At 34.5% G+C, this 24,142-nt stretch overlaps 1 protein-coding gene across 4 annotated transcripts in view; it reads left to right on the forward strand.

The window, feature by feature from the left end:
- Positions 1-24,142, forward strand: part of BRINP3 (BMP/retinoic acid inducible neural specific 3) — a 401,827-nt gene that overhangs the window by 195,417 nt on the left and 182,268 nt on the right. For all 4 annotated transcript variants that reach the window (XM_047705594.1, XM_047705595.1, XM_047705592.1 and 1 more), the window contains 2 exons: positions 1,435-1,625; positions 15,695-15,885. In XM_047705594.1, coding sequence (XP_047561550.1) covers positions 1,435-1,625; positions 15,695-15,885 — 382 coding nt within the window. The remainder of the gene's footprint in view (positions 1-1,434; positions 1,626-15,694; positions 15,886-24,142) is intronic.

A 24,142-nucleotide genomic window follows, 5' to 3' on the forward strand; every position in this document is an offset into this window, starting at 1 on the left:
AGGCTGAAGTCTTCCGTAGATCCCTGAGTGAACCTTATCTTATAATTAATTTCCAAAAGACTGAGTGGATTGTTGGGCTGCCGAATGTGAGTCTCGTGAGCAAAATATTCCTAGTTAGAGGCTCTGTCAGGGATATGGCTCTTTGTCCTTCAAGTATTTACTGTTCTTCTTTATTCTGTATAAATCTTTTCCCTGCTTCACTTCCTTTGGCAATTTTTTTTCTTCCCCCCTCCCTTCAGAGACTGCCTAAGCATTAAATACCACCTCTCTAGTATTGCCGTTTCTGGTCACTGAAAGTAAAACAGGGCCCCACTGCCCACAGCTCTGTGGCTTATCACAGTAGGCTGTCTGTGGTAGATCTCTACACTGACAACACTGTGACATTTGTTTAAAATTTAAGTTAACGTCTGTTTTTTATTTATTTTTAAAACTTTCTCTAGAATGTGAACTCCATTTGGACAGGGACAGTATTGGTCTGGTTCACTGACTTATCTTCTTATCATTCACTGTTCGTTGGTGCACTGCAGGCATTTTTTGGAGGAAAAATATACATAAATATGGCACATTTTTATACAATATTTATTCAAAATTTTATTTGCTAGATAGGAATAAGCTAAATAAAATACCTGGGAGTACTTAGCCTGGTAAATGGAATTCTTCCCAGTGGAAGGTACTTAAGATTTTTATCAGACCACTCATCAGAAAAAATACAGTTAATCAGGAAATCCAGTTCACCATAGTTCTTGGCTAAAGTATCATTAGGTTGATTTTAACTCCATACAAATGTATAAATCTATGTTTTAATGTATAAATCATTTAAAACTCTATCTTCCATTTCAATTTGGCCAAACCTACCTGAAAATTCATTTTGCATCCTGAGAAATGGCTAATCAAGTTGAATTTAGGTTTCAAAATATGTTGTAAACAATAATTACTGTAAAAAATGTTTCTTTGGAGATCATGTTTTTTAAATTCTCCAGTACCTTTATAATATTCTTGAAGTTTTACAAGGTCCCCCTCTAAAATGAATAGAGAAAACAATAATCAGAATTATGAAAATAAATTCATTCTCTTTTTTACAAGTTCCCTTACAAAATAATAAAATATTACCTTGGTGATTTTTTAAATAGCTCTGTATTCATGTCCTATGCATAACAAAATCATGTTTATGAGTATATATTTTCTTGGGAAAAAAAAATCAGTGGAAGCTGTTTAAGTGGCTTATTTTTTCCTTTATATGATTTGGTTTCAGAATATTCACTCCAGTTACGTAAATTATAAATGTTGCTTCTCCTACTCATAGCACATGACATATTATTACAGGCCAGACTCATTGTAATGTGGTGACCCTAGCGAAACTACCAAGTGAACTTTTCAAAGGAAAACATTCAGATAGATTATCTATTTATGAATAAAAATGAATTTGCTTTTCAGGGAGTTTGGCCGCTGGAAAGTAAATAACCTTGCAGTTGAGAGAAGAAATTTCCTGGGCTCCCCTCTGCCTCTTGCTCCTGAATTCTTCCGCAACATAAGACTTCTGGGACGCCGACCTACCCTTCAGCAAATCACAGAAAACCTTATCAAGAAATATGGGACACATTTCTTGCTATCTGCTACTTTGGGAGGTATGATTCTTTGAAAATATTTGTGCCCATGTGTGTTTGTGGCTAAAACTGTCAAAGTCAGGAAAAGAAGCTTCAGTTTGAATACTTCTAGAATTCATTCATTTATTCAATCTATCCATCGAGTTATTCCTAAATGCCTTCTATGGTATTCACAACGGTAAGGTAGATGGTTATTACTTAGTTCCTGCCTGAAGTCAATTTGCAGTACAATAGCATGCATTAAATACAGTCATTAACTATTACACTCTATAATGCCAGGTGACGGGCCAAATTTTGCTTAAAAATGAATAATTAACAGTCAAGTCACGGCTGGAAGTCATCACTCCTGGTTACAGAGAATAGGAAAAAGTTTCCTGAAGCAAACATTAAAGATCTAAAATTACATTTTTTAGCACTATTTCTGATTGTGTTTGATTATGATATAGAGAGGATGATCCATAAATATCAATTATGATGCATAATGTAAAAGTGGAGATTAATGATGTCACTTCTTCAATTTATAAATTTGGAAGAAATAAGAAATCTGTGGTTTTAATATCATTAAATATGTGTTTTATCATGGTGATATATAATTCAGCACTTAGATGATATTTGGGGAGGTAATGTAGTAGGGAAAATGTGATTTTCCTAAAACTTAAAAATATCCCAGAATTCCATGTATTTAGTTTTGTGTGTGACTTTAAGGAATATCCAACCATTTTGTACAACCTTTTTATTAGAAATGGATGTTACTCTTTACTATAATGAAGAGCACTGAATACCATTGGTATAAAAACAGTGATTCCCTGCTTCCTTGTCTGCTGCTCAGTAAGTGTGCTGAATACAGACAGATTGATTCACACCAGTGGTGCGGTAATATGAAAGGCCACCAGTTCTTCATTTTTCCTACCTTAGAAGATGAGTCTTTTCTTTCCTTTAGCTGTCAGTCCAGTCTGTAAGTAAGTCATGCCAATACTTTTTTCCTCCCAAAATATATCCCATGTCAAAATTTTCTGACTTCTACCCGGACAATCCTAGACCAAGTCACCACCACATTTCTCCCTAGAATATGCCTCAGGTCCATACTCCACACAGATCTTTTTGAAACTTGGATAAGGTCAAATCATTCCCTGTGTCATCTAAAACATATAATTAACCACTTAAAATAAAATCCAAATATCTTGTTATGGTTTATAATGCACTACATGAATGTCTTATACTGGCTTTCACCACAGACCTCAACTTTTCTCTCTGCTTGTCATGCTCTATTTTTCAACCACAGTGACCTTCAAATGTTTTGGGACAATTTTTCTGCTCAAATGTTACTTGCTATAGAGGGTTTCCCTGTGCATAGTATCAGGAACATGCCCAGTGGTCCACCAGCAGTCTCTATTATATCTTGATCTTCTTTGTATTCTTTATAATCTTTATTTTTATGTGAAAATTTTTTTAAAAGATTTTATTTATTTATTTGACAGATGGAGATCACAAGTAGGCAGAGGGGCAGGCAGAGAGAGAGGGGGAAGCAGGCTCCCTGCTGAGCAGAGAGCCTGATGGGGGGGGGGGGGCTCGATCCCAGGACCTTGGGATCATGACCTGAGCCGAAGGCAGAGGCTAAACCCACTGAGCCACCCAGGCGCCCCTGAAATTTTTTAATTACTAGTTTCCTGGCTTATTATCTGTCATTCCTGCATATTTTCTTGAAAACTGGGGCCTTACCTGTACTTGTCACCTGTTTACCACCATGGTTTTAAGTGCCTCGCATACAATAGGTTCTCATTAAATATTTGTTAAAATGAATAAATGAAACTACGCTTTGTTTAGAGACTGAGATGTTCAAGTTGACTAAATAGATGTCAAAAGTATGATATGTGTAGAGGATAACTGAGATCTAATTCCAGAAGACTGAATGAAAACCAAATCCAAAGAGCCAAAATACTCAATTAAACAAACAAAGATACAAAATTGGAGAGAATGAGGAGGCAAGCAAGAGCAGGTGAGCAAGGCATGGAGAGGTTGGGAAAGGGGATTTCTGGACACAGTGAGTAAATACAAGTCTGTCATATAACTTCAAAGAATTAAAGCTAGAAAATGTAAATAATTCAGGCAGATAGAACAGGCCAGCCAAGAAAACACATGATCTCTGTCTTCCATAAGTGGATAATACTAAAATTATAAGATAAAGAGATCAGCCTATTATTGAAAATTGACTTCCCCTCCTTTTTTTAACCAAGTGTGAAATATTTTATTTTATTGTGAAATTTTTAAAATGTTAAGTAACTTCTCTGTTAGTTTCTTTTAAGAGAAAGTAGGAGAGTAAAATGGGTGTGGTAAGGTCATAGGAAGATTAATGTAGATGCAGGAAGATAAATACGTGGCATTATTTTTTTTTTAAAGATTTTATTTATTTATTTGTCAGACAGAGACCACAAGTAGGCAGGGAGGCAGGCAGAGAGAGAGAGGAGGAAGCAGGCTCCCTGCTGAGCAGAGACCCCTATGCGGGGCTCGATCCCAGGACTCTGGGATCATGACCTGAGCCGAAGGCAGAGGCTTTAACCCACTGAGCCACCCAGGCGCCCCTACGTGGCATTATTTATACATGTAATTATTTATGTTATTGTTATTATTATTACAGAAGTGCAGATAGAAAAAATTATAAAATATTTCAGTGGTCATAAAAACTGATTCTCTAAAAGCTGTGTCTGTATGGTTAGTAGCAATGATTATTAATGCAATAAAATAGGAAGTAAAAGTGAAAATTAAATGATTACTATAGCTTCCTTTAAGAAGTTCAGTGGTCTTGTACTCTTACTGGGTTTCATCACATTCATGTCAATGATGTGTAATATCCAGAATTTCAGAACATAAAATACCTTCTCCAAGTAGGAAAAGAAACAAGTGACAGAGGAATGGTAGAAGCGATAAAAAGTAGAGGTGATTTTTACAGACATATTTGTTCCTTATACTAAAATCATGGTGACTTTTTGATTATTTTCATTGTTTTGGCATTGTAGATGCCACATTTTGGCCTTCAGATTAGTTTTTGTTGTGTATGTTTTTGTTTGTGTAAACATGGTCTAAAAATCCTTTGTGGGATTAAATCATTTCTTCAGGTTGATTATTTTAATGGCAGTAATATGTTCTCTCAAAATTGTTTTACTGCAATTATTTAAAAGTCTTGTTCAAGCATTTTCTTTTTTTTTTTTTTAAAGATTTTATTTATTTATTTGAGAGAGAGACAGTGAGAGAGAGCATGAGCTAGGAGAAGGTCAGAGAGAGAAGCAGACTCCCCGTGGAGCTGGGAGCCCGATGCAGGACTCGATCCCGAGACTCCAGGATCATGACCTGAGCCGAAGGCAGTCGTCCAACCAACTGAGCCACCCAGGCGTCCCTTGTTCAAGCATTTTCTTAAATGCAAATCATGGAGTAGGGTGGGGGAGGAGAAGACATGGAATTGCCAAACTCCCTAGCTCTCTCCCCTCTGGATACTCCTTTGATTTAGTTTTCCTAGTATTTTCTATCAGAATTCTTTTTTTTCCCCCCTCTAAATGTTATTTATTGTTTCTTTCAGGAATCTCTGCTGGGTGATGTTACTAAGTTAACTAAAATCCATGAAATTATTTACATAGCTAAAGGATATAAACTATTTGCAATTAAAATGTACACTAAGTTGCTTTCAGGCAATTTTAAAAAATATTGCTGCTGTAATTACACTAAACTTTTTTTTTTTATTGTTGCTTTAGGTATATTTTAACTTTATATGTTTTACCTGGTTGAACATGAAATCTTATCATTCCATTTTTTAAAAAAGGAGATTTGTGGTATTTAATTAGAGCTTTTTCTCTCTTGCTTTCTCCTTAACCAACTAAGTAACAACCGTAATATTAACACACTGAGGACATCATGTATATAAGCAAACATTTTAAACAAAAGGCCAGTAATTTTTTTGCTTCCCAAGTAACCAGGAACTAAATTTAAACATTTTAAACATTTGAAAAAATAAGTTGTGTGAAATACTCTTGGTATTAAAGTGATGAAAAATAAATGAAAAATGTCTTTTTTCCCTGAGTTATTTAGTACATCATATTATTGACTTAGACATAAAAGTTTGGGTAGCATACTTGAAGCCTTTAATGGGATATTTTATGATAGATAAAGCCAGTGATTGAATTATCTCCCTATAGGGAAAAATAAATTATAAAAAACCTTCTTCAATATATATCATTTTTCACATTTATTTCATCTTATAGCTTTCAGACTATTTATCAATATAGTAATTCAGCTTGCTTCTATTTGGATAATGATATCTAAACTCCATCACTGTTTAAATATCTAAAATAAGCTAGTCAATATGAAAAATCAATCTTGCAAAAGATTGTACTACTGGGATATATTGATTTCTAGCTATAGAATATATTTCATGAATGTTTTTATAATATATTTCATTATAGTATAATATATGACAACTACTGAAATAAAAGTGTGTCTGTGTACTGAATATAGAACAATAACAACAAATGAGTGAATAGGAAAAAAATAAAAAGAGCTTAAAACTGTTGAGTTCAAAGATGAGAGGGAGGGTACCTACTATTAAGCACCAAACTTAGGTTCTGGAGCAATTGAAAAAGACAAAAAGACTAAGGAAGATGCAGCCCAAAAATTCACTTATAATGTTATAAAATGTTGTAATAAAATATTTACAATAATTTAAAATAGGACCCTCGCCTCCAGTATTACACAGACTTGTCCAGGCAGTTACGATTATAGCCCCGAGCCACCCAGAGTCACAGGAGTGTTTGTGTGGCTCCCATATCAACCTAGGCTCTCTAAAGCCCCACACAGTGAAGAACAGACCAAAACTTGTGTTCTTTCTTGACAGGCACATCTTGAAGAAGAGGAAGACGCAGGGTTACTCATATCAGTCCCTTTCCGACACCAGCCTTTCTGTTAACTCACAGCACTTCTGTGGGCAGTCAAGAATGCAAGGACAAAATACCTTCCCAAGGAGAGGAGTGCAGGAAAAAGTACTCTTTACTTCATAGAGATATTTAATTTTATTTATTATTTTTTTAAGATTTATTTATTCATTTGTCAGAGAAAGAGAGAGCACAAACAGGGGGAGCAACAGAGTGAGAAGGGAGTGGGAGAAGCAGACTCCCTGCTGAGTAGGGAGCTGGGTGTGGGGCTGGATCCCATGACCCTGGAATCATGACCGGAGCTGAAAACAGACAATTAACCAACTGAGCCACCAAGGTGCGCCAGTAGAAGTATTTTAAAAAATCAAACCAAAATCCATTCTAGGGACAAATGGATCATATATTAAGATTTAAGATTTGTTCATTTGCAACTTTAGAAAATATTTTTCACTCTCAGCAACGTTAAACAAGTCCTGTTTGACCAGAGGTTTGTTTTTGTTTTTTTGTTTTTTTTGTTTAGTTTTTATTTATTTATTTGACAGAGATCACAAGTAGGCAGAGAGGTAGGCAGAGAGAGAAGAGGAAGCAGGCTCCCCGTGGAGCTGAGAGCCCGATGTGCTCCATCCCAAGACTCTGGGATCATGACCTGAGCTGAAGGCAGAGGCTTAACCAACTGAGCCACTCAGGCACCCTGACCAGTGGTATTTGAATGCACAAAGTTTTAAAAGTCATAATTTAACTTTTAGTAGAAATAGTTATTTTTAAATATGTGTCTTTAATTTTTTTTTCTGAAAGTGCTTATGAGAATGTATTGTTACCACATTGTTCAACTGAAGCATATCATCAGATATTTAATTTTGTTTATATAAAGAAAATATTTTCAACATTATGAGAATGTAAAAATAGATGATTGATGTCCTGAGTAGTAGCATTAACTTACTAGCATAGTTATTTAAAATAATGAATACTACCTCAATCACTACTTAGTGTATAAGTCACTATGACTGCAAAGCAGTTTAATAGCTTGCAAGTTTTACCATATACTGTTTGTGAGTGTATCTCTTTCAAGGACAGAAGCCAGAAGTCAGGCAATAAGATACAGTATAGATACGACAGCAATTCGATTTTTAAAAATTGTCTTGCATCCCTAGGAGTGTAAGATTCCAAATATCCTTATAATTTCAGAAATAGTCAATTCTCACTTTTATCTATATAAATTACATTCTGTATAAAGTGTCCAAAGATAGTTTTAATTCTATATCATATACCACCTTCTTTCAAAATTGATCAGCGGTTGTGTTTCTCATTTTCATTTGGTCTCTTCTTAGGAAATACAAATTTCTTTTATTCATTTTAACTGTAACATACTTAAAGAAGCAAATCTGCTAAAACATATGCAAATAGAAATTCTCACTAAAAATGGACGGAACTATTTCCTCTATTAAAATGCATATTCTGTTTTAAGAAAAGGAACTAAAGGTAAGAAAAAGAAATATTTTCTGAAGCTTCATTCCAGGCAATCATAAAAACAATCATGTTGAAGAGGGGAAAAAAATTGCCATACTGGTTTTTAAAAAATAAAGATATACTACATCAGATTAGTTATATCCATTGTTCTCTGTCTCTGTCTCTTTCTGTCTTGTTTCAATCTGTCTCTCATCTCTCTTTTTCCCTCTATTTTTATTTCTCATGCTTTTTTGGTACAGAAAATTTTCAAAAAATGGAAGTTAAAATAATATTGTTAATTAAATATTTATTGTTTATAAGGCAGTTATCTACTAAAGTGATTTGAAACCATTTATGTAACTAGTCATGAATATAACACAAAAGAAATTGGGATTAAAATTGCTATGTCGATAGATCTTAATAATGACATTTCTGGCAACTAAATCAAAAGATAAATGTTAAGTTTTCATATTTTAGAAATTTGGTTATATGTTTTCTTTTTCTTCCTAATAGCACTTTGATAAGGTAGATAAATCATCTGTCCATTGTTTGACAAAGAGATACTGAGTTACCTGTAACAGTGCAAAGATCCAACATGCAGGTGACTGGCATAAACAGATATTTAAATTGGTAATAAGTTTTACTGCTTTTACTACGGTTTAGAGCCTCATTACTCAAGTGTAATTCATGGTCCAATACCATCAGCATTACCTTGGAGCTTGTTAGACCTGCAGAATCTCAGATTCCATCTCCAATTAATGAATCAGAATCTACATGTTAACCAGATCTCTGGGTGATTTATATGCACATTAAGTTTGAACAGTCCTGTTTAGAGTATCTAAATAAATTTAGAAAATTAATCTTAAATTCAAATTAATCTTAATTAATCTGAAAATTAATTTTACCAAAATAATAGCAGGAGTTTATAACATACATAACAAAAATGTTCATTATAACATTGTAAACAACTCCAAAAGAGAGGTAATTTAATTGTGTTTCACTCCAGGTAGATTCAGTTTCATCTGATATGGGAACTATTTATTTCCACTTCCTCTTTTTTCATGTCATTGCTCTATCGAGAACATTATGGTAACTGAGCAATTTTGTTTAAAAATTTTTCTGACTTTTTGGGTGGATAATTGCTAATAATCCAAAAGTCAGATGCTTTCATTTGGAGTGTTTTGCAAAACACATTATGTTTCTTTGTCGAAGCTCTCTAAGACTAGTTATTTTCTTCCCATAATATCTTGCAAATGCCAATTGGTGTTAAGCCAACATATCTGTTTTTACTGCCTTTAGATATTTGTTTGGCTCTGCTTCTTGTCAGAAGCCTAGTTTTCTCAGCTAGATTTTTTTTTTTTTAATGTCTGTTTCTAAAACACTGTTCTTTCTACAACACTGTATTAGTGGAAAGATAGATATCATTGGGATGTTTACCTTTTAATATGTTAAGCTAAGAAAGGACAATCATCACTAGTGAGAGAAAGGTACACTGTAAAAACTGAAATGTATTTTCAAAAGAGCAGCTATACCCAAAATATTATAAGACTTTACTACAAGGAATAATGTAATCTTTTATTACCAAAAAATTGGATGACATTTTTGGGTTGAAATAATACATCAAAAGTAAGACCTACAATTACATTTAAGCTATGTTTGCATTGGTTATTCCTATGAGAAAGATTTCTACTCAAATAGCAGTCTTTATAAGTAAAACATACAAAAGCAAATGGACATTCAAAATAAGATCTTCCAGTGTAAGGAAATTGAATGACCAGGAAGATATCTATCAGAAATGTACAGTTGTTTTGTTTTGTTTGTTTTATTTTGCTTTGTTTTTGTCTGGGTGGAATGGTATACAATCTAGGTTGGTAGACTAACCCAAGGGCAGAGCCAACCTGTAAGTGCTATTTTCATCACAGTAAAGAAATAAGAAAACAAAACAATTGATATGCTTTGATAGTGGATCTTCTATGTTCCACTCTGGGTGTCTCTTCGTTCCAAGAATTAAGTTGAGGAAGTTTCACTTTGGAACATGCTGTCCTTCTGGTAGAAGGAAAAAGTCAAAGAATTTGTGTAACTTTGCAGCATTTTTCAAAACTTGTACTAGATTGTGGCATACTTTCATGTATTCCACTCACCCAAGTGTTATCCTTTCCCTTACCAAATTAAAGGAAATCACTCATGAACTGTTTATAGTTCTTCTCTACAATGGACCATTAATCCATGGATGCATATTTGCACCCACAATTGTGCAGAAAGTAATTGCAAAAATTAATGCAATCTGCCACATCATGATTATTGATTTATCCATAGGATTCTTTTACTCATTCTATTATCTATGGTTTTTTTGACTTGTTCTAACTTTTTGAGAGCATTACCTTTATCCTCAATAACTATATATATGAGAATCCAAACAGAGAAAATCCAAAGAAAATATGATAGAACAAAATTTCTTTTAAATTTATCTTCCTCATGGGCATAACATAGATGATTTGAAAATTGGGACAGAAAAATACATTACTAGGAGGAGGTCCTAGTAATCATATCGAATTTACCTAATTTGACATACCTTAGCATATCAAATATACCTAATCGTTTCTTATGAACAAATCATAGGATAGCATTAAAGTCATGATTGGTTTTGTGTTGTTGTTTTATTGTCTTCTGTTTTGCATTCTCTCTGGAAGCATCCTTCAATATGTGCTTTTAATGTCCATAAACTACCGCAGTGTTTTAGTTGTAAAAGGCACAGCTGCATGATTTCTGTGTGAAATAATCACATCTTTTTATATCCACAGTCATTAATCCTTTTTACTTTCTAACAAACTCAGAATGTTGAATCGTTTTCAGAATCACATTTAGTTTTTACAAAATGTGTGGATGTCCTTTGGTACTCACGTCATGCTTATGAGCTACAGCTGGTTTAAAAAATAGGAATAAAAGTGACATTTGAACGCAAATTTTTAGTTGATTGAATAATATCTCAATTTTTAAATTTGAATATTGTGTGTTATTTACATAGAATTCTGATGAACTTTTATAATTGAATACTTGAGAAAGAGTTACGATTAAGGTTAAGACTGCATTCTTTGGGACCCCTGGGTGGCTCAGTTGGTTAGGCGGCTGCCTTCGGCTCGGGTCATGGTCCCAGGGTCCTAGGATCGAGTACCACATCGGGCTCCTTGCTCGGCGGGGAGCCTGCTTCTCCCTCTGCCTCTGCCTGACACTCTGTCTGCCTGTGCTCCCACGTGCTCTGTCTCTCTCTCTAACAAATAAATAAAATCTTGCATTCTTCTTTTTTTTTTTTGCATTCTTTTTTCTCAAAACTGACTGTAAGAGTTTCAAAGGATATGAAGACCATAAAAATCACAAAAACATGGTAGTTATACATAATTAAAAAAAAACAGATCTCTTAGAGGAAAGAAATTGTCTTATTTCCAATGTAGATTGAGTAGCCTTGTCAGAATATTTTAGGTGTTTAACAATACATGATTTATAACACTTGAAATTTAGCACAAACTACCCAGCTTACATCGCATAGTTGTTTAGTTTATTGTAAATAAGGGTTTAAAACAAGGTATTCATGAGAATAATTTGGGTGATTTAAACTGCCTCACATGCTTCCCTATAGGGAAAGCTTTTGCATGCATGGATTAATGTTCAACCATAGAGAAGAACAATGAGCGACTTACGAGTGGTTTCTCTTTATCAGGTTATGGGAAAGAATAAACAACTGCTACCTTTAATCAGCACATGTACCTTGGTTACAAGATCCACTAGAAAACAGTTTTGACTTGTAAAATGCTAACTTGTAAAAATTTAAAGCCTCCTCACTTACTGTTGGGCCCTAATTAAAAAAAAAATGAAAGAGAGGAAGCCAACATTTATTGTACATATTGTATGTGTTCTTCCAGGTTCTATGAGGCATTATATGCTTAGTCTTTTCAAACAGATGAGAGTAGGATATTGGTTCTGTCATAGAGATGGAAATGCTAAGGGCAAGTGTAACTTTACGAAAGCCCCAGAGCAATCAAGTTAGAGGACTATGAGCTGTCAAGATTTACCTTCACATACCCCTGATTCCAAAACGCACATTTTCCTTTCTCTTATTATATCATATTTCTTTCAAATTAAAACAGCAACAATGAAGAATGAACTGTAAAACTATTAATATAAGTGTATAATGATTTACAATATCTTTTCCTTTAATTTTTTCTGTAGTCCATAATATATATTTGCTCTCAGGGTAAAAGGAGGAAAGCACATTTATCTGTACATCACAAACAAACATGGACTCTGAAAAACAAAGGAAACATTTTCTTAAATCTCCAGTAGATAGGGAATGGAAGCTGCTGTGACTCATGATGATGACTATGGGCCATCACTTCTCTATGGACATCATTGATTGCTGAAACTTATATTAGCATTTATCATTCATATTGTAAAATGGGGCCAATCTGGAATAGTAATCCCTGGCTCTTGGTATGTGTCATTTTCTAAATTATCACAGGACAACCTAATATCTGCAAAAAATCCTTAAATCAAATTTTTTTAAAGATTTTATTTATTTATTTGACAGAGAGAGATCACAAGTAGGCAGAGAGGCAGGCAGAGAGAGAGGAGGAAGCAGGCTCCCTGCTAAGCAGAGAGCCCGATGCAGGGCTCGATCCCAGGACCCTGAGACCATGACCTGAGCAGAAGGCAGAGGCTTAACCCACTGAGCCACCCAGGTGCTCCTCCTTAAATCAAATATTTTAACCTGCTTTTTAACATAAGATTATGCTACTCCTCTCTTTTTGTGTGATGAATGACTCAGTGAGGTCCCACTAAGGAATTTTCACCTGAAACGTGAAGATGTATAAAGGGATATGGTAGTTAAAGGACTGTTTTGAGAGATATTTCCTCACCATGTGTGGATACAGATTGTAGGACGAGGGCTCATCAGTTTGTGAAAGAAGTGGAAAAGGAGGTTTCTGTTCATCACAAATAAGACAAAATAGCTAAAATTACTAGAAATGTACACATATGGATTGAAATGCTTTATTCTAAATTTTAAGGAATTGAGGTGAATAAAAGAGATGAATACCATGCCAACAACTTTTGAATTCTGACTGCAATCTAGTCATATTCTAAATCCTTTATAGATATTATCTGTTTCATGTTTCCAGCTGCTCTTTGAGGAAGAAATACTCTGCTCATGTTACATGAGAGGAAACTGAGTCAAGTTACACAATTTAGGATCATTCAGTTACTAAGTAGAAGTCAGTATTAAAACTCAAGTCTATTTGGCACCAAAAGTTGGCACACTTACATCTAAACTATGATAATTAATTCTCTATTTTTCTTTCTTCCAGCACCTCATAATTCAGCGAAAGAGTCCATTCTAGTGGTCTAATTATCTCTTCTGCTCAGTGATGTATAGTTTTTCCATTCATGTTGGACACCTCCAATAATAAGAAAATTCACCACTATCCAAAAAAAGACAGAGTGAAGATGACTCTTCACATATTTAAATGGCTTTCTTAAATCTCCAGAAGGCAAAACTAATTTCCAATAAATCAATTGAACCCATATTTTGAAGTTAGTATATTACTGAATTGAAGAAAAGATTTGATAGTATTTTAAAGAATAGGCAATTAAGCTTCCTTCTGTCTACAGGAATCCAAAGAAAACATGAATGTAAGGAGGTTAAACACGGATATTTAGATGTAATTTTCTAAATAGAATCATCTGAGAACAGGAAATCATTCAGAATTTCATTTTAGTCATAATACTAATATCATGAACTTACTAATCACTCTAAAAGTTTTCTGATGAATAAATATTTTAAATCATTCTCACTTCTTTCTTATGGCTGCAATCTTTTCTACTGTATAGATGTAACATTATTTTTACTGATTGGATATCTGTTTTGCTACAAAGAATACAAATAAAGCCACAATAAGAAACCTCTTGCATATTTTAGCCATTGTTTTTTGGGATAGATTCTTGAAAGTAGGCTGCTGAGTCATTGTTGGTAACTATTGCCAGATGTCTCTCTATAGATACATCATTTTGCATGACTACGAGTGATATATCAGAGGACCTGTTTCCTTCCTGTTTGCCAACAGCTTTGACAAAGTCTTCAAACTTTTGGATTTTGGCAAATTCCATAATTGCACAGTGATATATCAATATATTTTAATTTGAGTTTCTTGTACTATTTTAACCTATATTTCCTGTATTTTCTGCATTATGAAAAGTGCTGCCATTAAAGCAACTTGGCAAGTCTTAGTCTTTAGCACTCACTATACAATGTTTTTCTTCGTTGCATTTAATAATATTTGGACTGAATTCTACAATATCAGATATCAAGACTATTTGTTTCCTTTTCATTTACATTTACCAAGATATTTGCTATCTTATTTTTAACTGTTCTTAATAAGACTTGTCTCTTGCTGTCTTAGTCCATTTGGGCTGCTAACAAAACACCATAAACCGAGCGGCTGATAAACAGCGGAAATTTATTGCTCACTGTTTTGTTTGTTTCAGCTCTTGTAGTTAGGCTGTTTGATGTCAGGTATGCATGTTGGGATCCTAATACAAACCGAGAATGGGACCTTCCCGAAGTAGCATTGTTAACACTTTACTTCTGATATCAATAGACCTGAGCTCTCGCTTTATCTGCTGTTTATAAGCTGTTGCTTAAGATTAGATAATCACCAAGGATATGTCATTTTAAAATTAGTATTATTTTATTTATTTGATATTTTATAAAACTGGCTTGCCAATTTGTAAGTGGGCATAATGCTACCAGAGCAGTGGGTTCCTGAGAGTAAGAATAACCATCAAGTCTGACAATTATATACTAGATGAATATCCAAGAATACAGAAATCTGAAAACGGAAAGTTCTTAGTGTTAATTTAAATACCATTGATATTTTTGGTCAACACTTGAACATAAAAAAATCAAAGCTTAATTATATTATGTTTTAAATTTCACCTTCAAAAATCCATCGCCAATATCCAAATCTTCCATGGCGGTTAATGATTTCCAATAGAGCTTATTAACACATAATACTTTTATGTAATGCCACATGTAGGAAACCTGTGAATTTAGTTCATATATGTTTACATAACTGTATATGCCTATGTATGTTTTCTCTGCATTTTCAAGGTTCAGTTGAAAATGGTTAGGGGCACCTGGTCGGCTCAGTCCTAAACATGCAACTCCTTAGCTTGGGGTTGTAAGTTTGAGCCCCAAGTTGAGTATACAGTTTACTAAAATAAAATATTTTAAAAAAATGGCTAGTTTAATTATGTGCTTGGTCATGTTTCCATTAGTCATGCTGATCCACAGTAAGCATTTCTGAGTATATACAATTTCATATCATGCATCCCCCCTTAAGTTCAATTTACATATTTTCTGTTCTTAATTTGCTTTTGTGCCACATAGGTGTTAGGTTAACTAAACTGTATGAGAAAGTCAATAAAATCTAGAGAAATTGTTCCACAAATGCTAGCTATTCAACATTTACCAAATAAGTATTTACAGCCTTCAATAGCTCTCGTACCTTCTTAGGCACATGAGAAATATCCATGAAGAACATAAAAGTTAAACTTGTCTTTTGTTGCTTATCACTCTTTGGTTTTACTATGTCAGTAATCTATACTCCCTCACCTGCAGATCATGGAAAAATTGAAGTTAAGTGGAAAATGGAATAATTTTAAATATTATTAATACAGGAGAGGAGTCACTCACAATTTTTGTGGACAAGCGGAAGCTGAGCAAGAGATCTGAAGGAAGTGACTCCAGCACCAATAGCTCGTTGGTCACTCTGGAGACGCTACATCAACTGGCCGCTTCCTATTTCATTGACAGGGACAGCACCCTTCGGAGACTTCACCACATTCAAATCGCATCCACTGCCATTAAGGTACGAATGAGTTTACTTTAAAATGATGTCATACTGTGATTTTTCCTAGCTCTAAGATGCATCTCTGTATATTTTCATATATCACTGATTGAAAAAATTATGCTCTTAAAAAAAAAAAAAGGTCGCATTTCCATGTGTCACACTTCATGTAATAGACATCGATGAAATGGTGTGTCTATAAATCTGTGACTTGATTTTGGGTCCAGGTTTTGAATACCCTAAGGTTAACAGAAATATACTTGGACTGTGTAAGAGTCTGGTTGCACAGATTCCCTCAGAACGTGTATGAGGATAAAACTTTGTTTTAATAACATTAGTTTATTTTGTGAATGGTCATACTTTATAGTATTTATTTAACAACATTGTGAGAAGGTGCCGCATTGGGCTCGAAATGGTCAGTGACACAAAAGTCGTTAAGGAGTCTTGGTTTTGGGAATATCCCCCCCCATACTTGAACAATATATTAAGAAGTACAAGTATTTGGGTATAAATTTCTGGAAGTCAAGACACAGCATAGTCTAGAATTAGTAGGTAAACTCTATGTGTTCACTAGAATCCTTTCCCTCTGACCATACTAAGGTTGACTTTACCAAAACTGAGAGAAAATAAGAATAAGGTGCCTTCATTTTATTTTATTTTTTTAAAGAGAGAGAAACAGGCAGAGAGAGAGAGACAGACAGACAGTGGTTTCCAAAATATTGGTTTTTTTTGACACATTTCTCTGGCAGTTTAAATCAACATGTTATTGTGTTTGGTCAGCAGACATTGCCAAATAAAGAATCATCGCAGTGTGATAGGATGATCCTGCACTAAGTTAACAAGAGCAAAACAAAATATAAAGAGCATTTCTTAAAGTTTCACCTGCAAGAGTTCATAATCAATGTAAAAAGCAGTCATTAAATATATCACTTTATTGCTTTATAATTTTAAAATTACTAGGTATGTTTTGTTTTATAAGTTAATCAAAAAGTTAGTACTTAAGTATTTGGGGAATTCTAGGAAAAATGAGTCCAAGGTATATATTTTTGTAAGATGTTCAGGAGAGAATAAAATGTGATACAGAAACATCTCTAGCTTATGGGTTACACAAATAATACTACCTCTCTTCCATATTGTTAGTAGATGAAGTTGGGAAAAAGACTTTTATAGATATAAATTGCACAATTATAGTAGTCTCGTTCTGATTGTAGGACTTCTGTTATATTAGATAATCAAGTATATAAATAGCAATTATAGATAAATCTGTAGCCAGAGTGAATATAGATATTTTGGTTAATTTAAAAAATATTGTAAGATAGGATATTGTTAGAGATATTTAGTTTAGTTTGCTGAAGGACAGAGAGACTTTTTCAGAAATCACTTTTGATGATACAGTAACTTAAAGTGTATTTTCTAATAGAAGACATCATTATTGTAAGTATGTTTATTATATGGTTATTGATTTTTTTTTCTCAACACCAAGTAGAATTATGCTATAGAGTTTTGTACTTTACTCAGTAAGAAGTATTCTTTCACAGTTTATATCAAAACTGAACAGAGGGTCACCAAGGACTTGGAACGGGACTTGAGTCTGGAGAGGACTGGTCACAGGAAAAGGATCTTGGGGACAAAAGGCATCAGCTAGTCTCTAAGCACTAAACTACACAAGTTTGCACATTGCCCCTGAAGGTAGAGCTGGAGGATATTGGCCCACCTGCCATAGGACTGGGCCTGGCTGGCTGCGTGAAGTTTCATCTAATGAGACATGAGGGGCCCCTAACTGCTGGAGAAGCCCAGAAGTCCCAAACTGGGACTTAGTGTTGCCTATCTTTAGCTGCTGGCTCAGGGTGGTTTTGGCGGATGGACCCCCTCCTCACCGGAGGAGGAGCTCTATGCAAGAGCTTGGTGCTGGACCCCAGCTCCACGGGTCTGGAGGGCCTGGCAGCCCCAGGTGGGATAAAGGGGTGTGTGTACTCCATCCACATGTGGAGCAGTTCAGGGTGGCTAGGGATTGGGAAAAAATGAAATGAGGTATGTGCCAGTGACAACACCATGACTAAGAATAAAATCACAGAATTATGTAGGGAGTAGAGGGATGAGGTAGTGGGAAATGGGAAGGAGGGGAGGACCATCAGACTTTGCAGGATTTAATTAGGTCTGGATGGAGTTCTCTTCTGAGGCAGTTATAATTTTAAGTGATTGGTGTTTTCTGGTGCAGGGTCAGCTGCTGTCTGGGTTACTGTAAAAACTCTAAGGAGAGGCTCTTGAGGAGGTCTGCAGGTTCCTTCATGGCTTGCATAACTGTATGTGCCTGGGCGTTTTTCTGGGGAGAGTATCTTTTATTTTCATTAGTTACCAAGTATGTCCCTACACAGATAAAAGATGTCTCTTCTCAATTATGAGATTATAATTGCTTAGATGGAAGTTAACAGAATAGGAAGGCTGAGAATGGGGATGGGGTGAGAGTAGGGGGAATCTAAGGGCATCAACTACTGAAATTCTTCATACTTGAACACATAATTCACTGCAAAGTGTTTTGGGAATACGTTTGAAATCAAGAGCTTAACCCCTTTACTAAGTCCCTAAAGGTTTAGTGCAGTGTTTATATATTTAAAATTTTCAACTAAAAGTCGCAAGATCCACAGTTTCTTTGATAAGGCAAAATGTTCTGGGTTTGAAGTGCTATGTAGTAGGCATTTCATTTTGCCCACAAATGTGTGAAGTTTTCTCCTGATTTATAGAATTTAGGAAACAGAGTATTGTTAAAAAAGAAAGTCAAGATCATTATCAGATAACAGCAAAAATATAATTAAATCTGCAAAATGATGCCGGCTTTTATCATGCTAATTCTTGCAAAAACGCAAAAGAGTTGGACAAATAGTGTTAACTAGGAGACAATTTCTAGAAAATGCGATAGAACAATTCGGTGTTTTTATCTCTTATAGTTATGAATATAAATGTAGGCTGCAATTCATTAACACATCTGGAAATTTTAAAAAAAGAGGTCCAAACACCTATGTAGCTTAATTAACTGCCATATTATCCTAATTAACAGGATTTTTATAAAATATCCTTTTTCAATATTATTTTTAATGCAATAACATGTCAAATACAATTTCTAGAACTGGCCATTTTCAGAAGATTCAATTGACTCAGGCAATCTAAAAGATTTCACTACCACACTCTTTAGGTTTATTGTGAAATAGTCTAATAAATTTAATCTGAAGTGATTGGCAATGAAAATATATATTCTGAGAAAATGTGATCTGTCACCTGATGTGTCATGTGCATTTTCTAAAACTTCCTTAATACCCTAAATTCTAAAAATCAGCTTACATGCAGTGAATAAAATTAAATTTTTTATTAAATACTTAAAAATTTTACTTAATTTTTTAAAGATTTTTTAAAAGATCTTATTTATTTATTTGACAGAGAAAGAGAGAGCACAAGCAGAGGAGCAGCAGAGGGAGAGGGAGAAGCAGACTTCTGCTGAGCAGGGAGCTTGTTGCAGAGATCAATCTCAGGACCCTGGGATCATGACCTGAGAGGGAGGCAGATGCTTCAGTAATAGAGCCACCCAGGCATCCCTCTATTTTTTTTTTTTTTTTAAGATTTTGTTTATTTATTTGAGAGAGAGAGAGAGAGCGAGAGAGAGCATGCACAAGTAGGAGGAGGAACAGAGGGAGGGGAAGAAGCAGGCTCCCTGCTGAGCAGGGAACCCACCATAGAACTGGGATCATGACCTGAGCCAAAGGCAGATGAAATACTTAACCAACTGAGCTACCCCGCACCCCAAACACTTAAAATTTTTAAAAGAATTAAGTTATTATTTTTTCAAAACAAGTACTGATGAATTTATTGTATTTCTGGCATTTTTCTTATACAGAAAAAGATAGATTTTTAAAATTTTAGGGTTCACAAAATTTTTCCAACAAATTTAGGAAAAAGCACAAATAATATCTTAAAATTACATTAAAGATCAACATACCTGGTAAAAAAAAATCCACTTAACTTATGTTTGGTGTCACTTATCTTACATAAGAGTGTTATAGGTGATGTTGAGAAGAGGCTCCACAATTTAGATCTACATTACTGAGATAATAAAAATCCATTAAATTAAAAATTTTAATGCTATTTATAAAATTAGGTCTGATAATAACTTTCTAAGAGGCATTTTTGATATGTAAATTATTTGTTCTTTGAGAATAAAGTCAGTAAAACCTACAATTAATTTTTAAATTTTATTTCTATGTGTCCAAAGAACTTACTTTAAAAAGACATGAGATAAGAAAATTTACATGTAAACCATTCATAATAATTGAAGTTTTGATTTCATATATTAATTTCATTTTCAGAAAGGGTTCCCTTAGTAAACTCTTTTAGGATTTAAAAAAAAAGTTAAATTAATATATAATGTATTCTTTGCCCTAGGGGTATAGGTCTGTGAATCATGAAGGCTTACACATACCCTCCCCAATGTCCATAATCCAGCCACCCTCTCCGCCTCCGAAACCCCCTCCAGTCAACCCTCAGTTTGTTTTGTGAAATTAAGTGTCTCTTATGGTTTGTCTCCCTCCCTGGCAAGACCTTGTTTTGTTTTTTCCTTCCCTCCCCATCATGAACCCCCACCCTGTCTCTCGAATTCCTCGTATCAAAGAGATCATATGATAATTGTCTTTCTCTGATTGACTTACCTTGCTTAGCATAAACATTTTAACTTGCATTCAAATTCAAGTGTCTTGGTACAATACTAATCATAAATTTAACTTAATACATTTAATAATTCTGACTTTTTTTTCAAATTCACAAAAGTGTATCTGCAATTTTTTGTGTATACATGTTTACTTGTTCCCAATATTTTTTAGCCTAAAGGAGTAATATATTATTCCAGAATAATTAATATATATAAACTTAGTGTCATGATAAATTCATAATTTTTTAATAATTGAGATTCATATTTTTTAATATTCAGAACTTTTATATTCTTGGTAATGATTTTCTACATTTTGTTATAGGCCTTTATTTCTTAGTGCTGAGTTTTCTCTACTTTTGACAAAGGCCTAATTTGCTAGAAAGCAGAAGCAGAATCTGTTTATTATGTTTTTGTTTTTAATCAAAATAGCTGATACAGAGTGGCTACCTAATGGTAAATTAGAAAAATCAAATTAAACTTTACTATTTAGATTAAATCCTTTTATTTTTTTTAATGTAATCCCAGTATAATCAACATACACTGTTAGATCAGTTTCAGGTGTACAATATATGATTCAATACTTCTACACATTACCCAGTGTAGATTGCATCTTAATTATACAAATCAGGAAAAAAATTAAAAGTTCTATTTGTGATATTTTTCTGCCTCTGTTTCCTTCTGCTCCACTTTTCCAGCTATGTTCCTAGTATAAGTTATTTTCCGTGCCAGAAGCTATGGTCTGTAAGTCCATCATACTGTGTTTTATGCTCCCTTACATCTCAGTTGTCATATTATCTTTAATCAAAACCCACTTGTGTTTATACTTCTTGTCATTAATTATTTAGAATTATATATTCTGTGTTGTAACTAAGTGCTGACCAAATTATCTCTTCCATTTACCAAAAAAAAGGAAAAATGAAAAAGCCTGAAAAACCTAAATTAATAAATGTATTTAATACTAAATAAAATTAAAAATCTCTAAATAGACTTGCTTCTAACAAAGATGGAAGAACAGGGACTGGGTGCACCTTCCTACGTAACAATATTTTTTTAAAAGATTAAAAAATATGAAAACACTGATTTTAAGACACTGAAGAACAGGCAAAGAAGGACAGTGATCCATGAGAGGTGGGAACAACCAAGGTGAGCTCTATGATCACCGAGCTTATTGTCTTGAAAGAGTTTCCCTGTGGTACAGGGAAAGAAAATCCTAGAAGAGACCAAACGATTCCGTAGGTTGAGGGAAAACCTCAGAGTTTAGTGAGAGCTGGTGTTTTCTAGTTTGCTGGGTAGAATGCCAAAGAGGGCAAAGCAGTGTAGGAACAGAACCCCAGAGAACTGCAGAGAGTTGCCCTTGGGTATTTAACAGAATACTTTTGCGTGTATACATATGAGAAAATTACCAGACACCCAGGAAGAAACCACAGTGCAGGATCAGAGAACAGTATCTGGCACTCACACAGGGCCTAGAAAAGTGTTTTTACAAGCTAAAATAGAAACAATCATTTGTGGAGCACTGGACAGAAGACTGACAAAAGTCCTGCCTCAGTTGTAAGGAATACAGGCACATCTGAAATAAATTGTGGGTTTGATCCCAGACCACTACAATAAAGTAAAGATCACAATAAAGTGAGTCAAATGAAATTTTTGGTTTCCAGTGAATATAGAATTTATGTTTACCTTATACTCTTATCTATTAAGTATCCAAATAGCATTGTGTCTAAAAAATGTACATACCTTAATTGAAAAACACTTCATTACTAAAAATGCTGACCATTATCTGAGCTTTCAGGGAGTCATAGTTTTCTTGTTGGTGGAGGGTCGTGTTTTGATGTCGATGGCTGCTGCTGGATCAAGGTGATGATTGCTGAAGGCTGAGGTGGCTGTGAAAGTCTTTAATAATAAGGGAAAAATGAAATTTACCTCACCGAATGACTTTTCCTTTCATTATTTCTCTGTAGCCTGTGATGATGTTTGATAGTATTTTATCCACAATAGAATTTTCACAATTAGAGTCAGTCCTCTTAAACCCTTTTGCTGCTCTGTCAACTAACTTTATATAATATTCTAAATTTTTGTTGTCACTTCAGTAGTCTTCTCAGTGTCTTCACTGGGAATAGATTCCATCTCAAGAAACCACATTCTTTGCTTATCCAAAAAAATCAATTCTTCGACTGTTAAATTTTGGTCATGAGATTGTAGTAATTCAGTCACCATCTTCAGGTTTCACTTCTAATTCTAGTTTTCTCGGTATTTCCACCACATCTTACTTCTTCCACTGAAGTCTTAAGCCCCTCGAAGTCATCGATGAGGGCTAAAATCAACTTCTTCAAAACTCATGTTAGCGTTGATATTGTGATCTCTTCTCATGAATCATGAGTATTCTTAATGGCATTTAGAATGGTGATTCCTTTCCAGAAGTTTTCAACTTACTTTGTCCAGATTCCTCAGAGGAATCACTATCTATGACAATTATAGCCTTATGGAATGTATTTGTTAAATAATAAGACTTGAAAGTCAAAGTTACTCTTTGATCCAGAGAGTGCAGAATGGATGTTATGTTCACAGACAAGAAAACACTAATTTTCTTTATCTCCATCAAAACTCTTGGGTGACCAGGTGCATAGTCAATGAGCAATAATATTTTGAAAGGATTTTTTTTTTTCCTGAACAGTAGGTCAACAGTGGTTTTAAAATGTTCAGTAAACCATGTTGCAAACAGATGTACTGTTGTCCAGATTTTGTTGTTCCATTTATAGAGCAAAGCAGAGTAGATTTAGCATAATTCTTAAGGGCCCTAGGATTTCCAGAATGATAAATGAGTATTGGCTTCAACTAAAAGTCACCAGCTGCATCAGCTCCTAACAAGGGAGTCAGCTGTCTTTTGAAGTGACGAAGTTGTGAAGCCTCTCTAGCAATGAAAGGCCTAGAGAAAATATTCTGATACGAGGCTGTTCAACTCCATTGAAAACCTGATGTTTTGTGTATCCGCCTTCAATAATGACCCGAGTTAGATCTTCTGGACAGACTGTTGCAGCTTCTACGTCAGCACTTGCTGCTTCACCTTGTATTTATTATACGGATGGATTCTTTGTTTCTTTTCTTTTTTTTTTTTTTTTAAGAATTTTATTTATTTGAGAGAGAGAGAGAGAGCACAAGCAGGTTGAAGGAGAAGCAGACTCTCTGTTGAGCAAGGAGCCCAATGCAGAATTCCATCCCAGGACCTAGAATCATGACCCGAGCCAAAGGCAGAGCCTAACCAACTGAGCCACCCAGGTGCCCCAGTGGCTTGTTTCCTTAAACCTCATGAACCAACCTCTACTAACTTTCACTTTTCTTCTTCAACTTCCTCAATTCTCTCAACTTTCATAAATTTGTATGGACATACAACATACAACAGAGTTAGGACCTTGCTCTGCATTAGGCTTTGGCTAAAGGAACTGTTGTCCCTGATTCGACTTTCTATTTTTTTTTTAAAGATTTTATTTGTTTATTTGACAGAGAGAGATCACAAGTAGACAGAGAGGCAGGCAGAGAAAGAGAGAGAGAGAGAGAGGGAAGCAGGCTCCCTGCTGAGCAGAGAGC

The sequence above is a fragment of the Lutra lutra genome, chromosome 15, assembly GCF_902655055.1.
Source record: "Lutra lutra chromosome 15, mLutLut1.2, whole genome shotgun sequence".
NCBI lineage: Eukaryota > Metazoa > Chordata > Mammalia > Carnivora > Mustelidae > Lutra > Lutra lutra.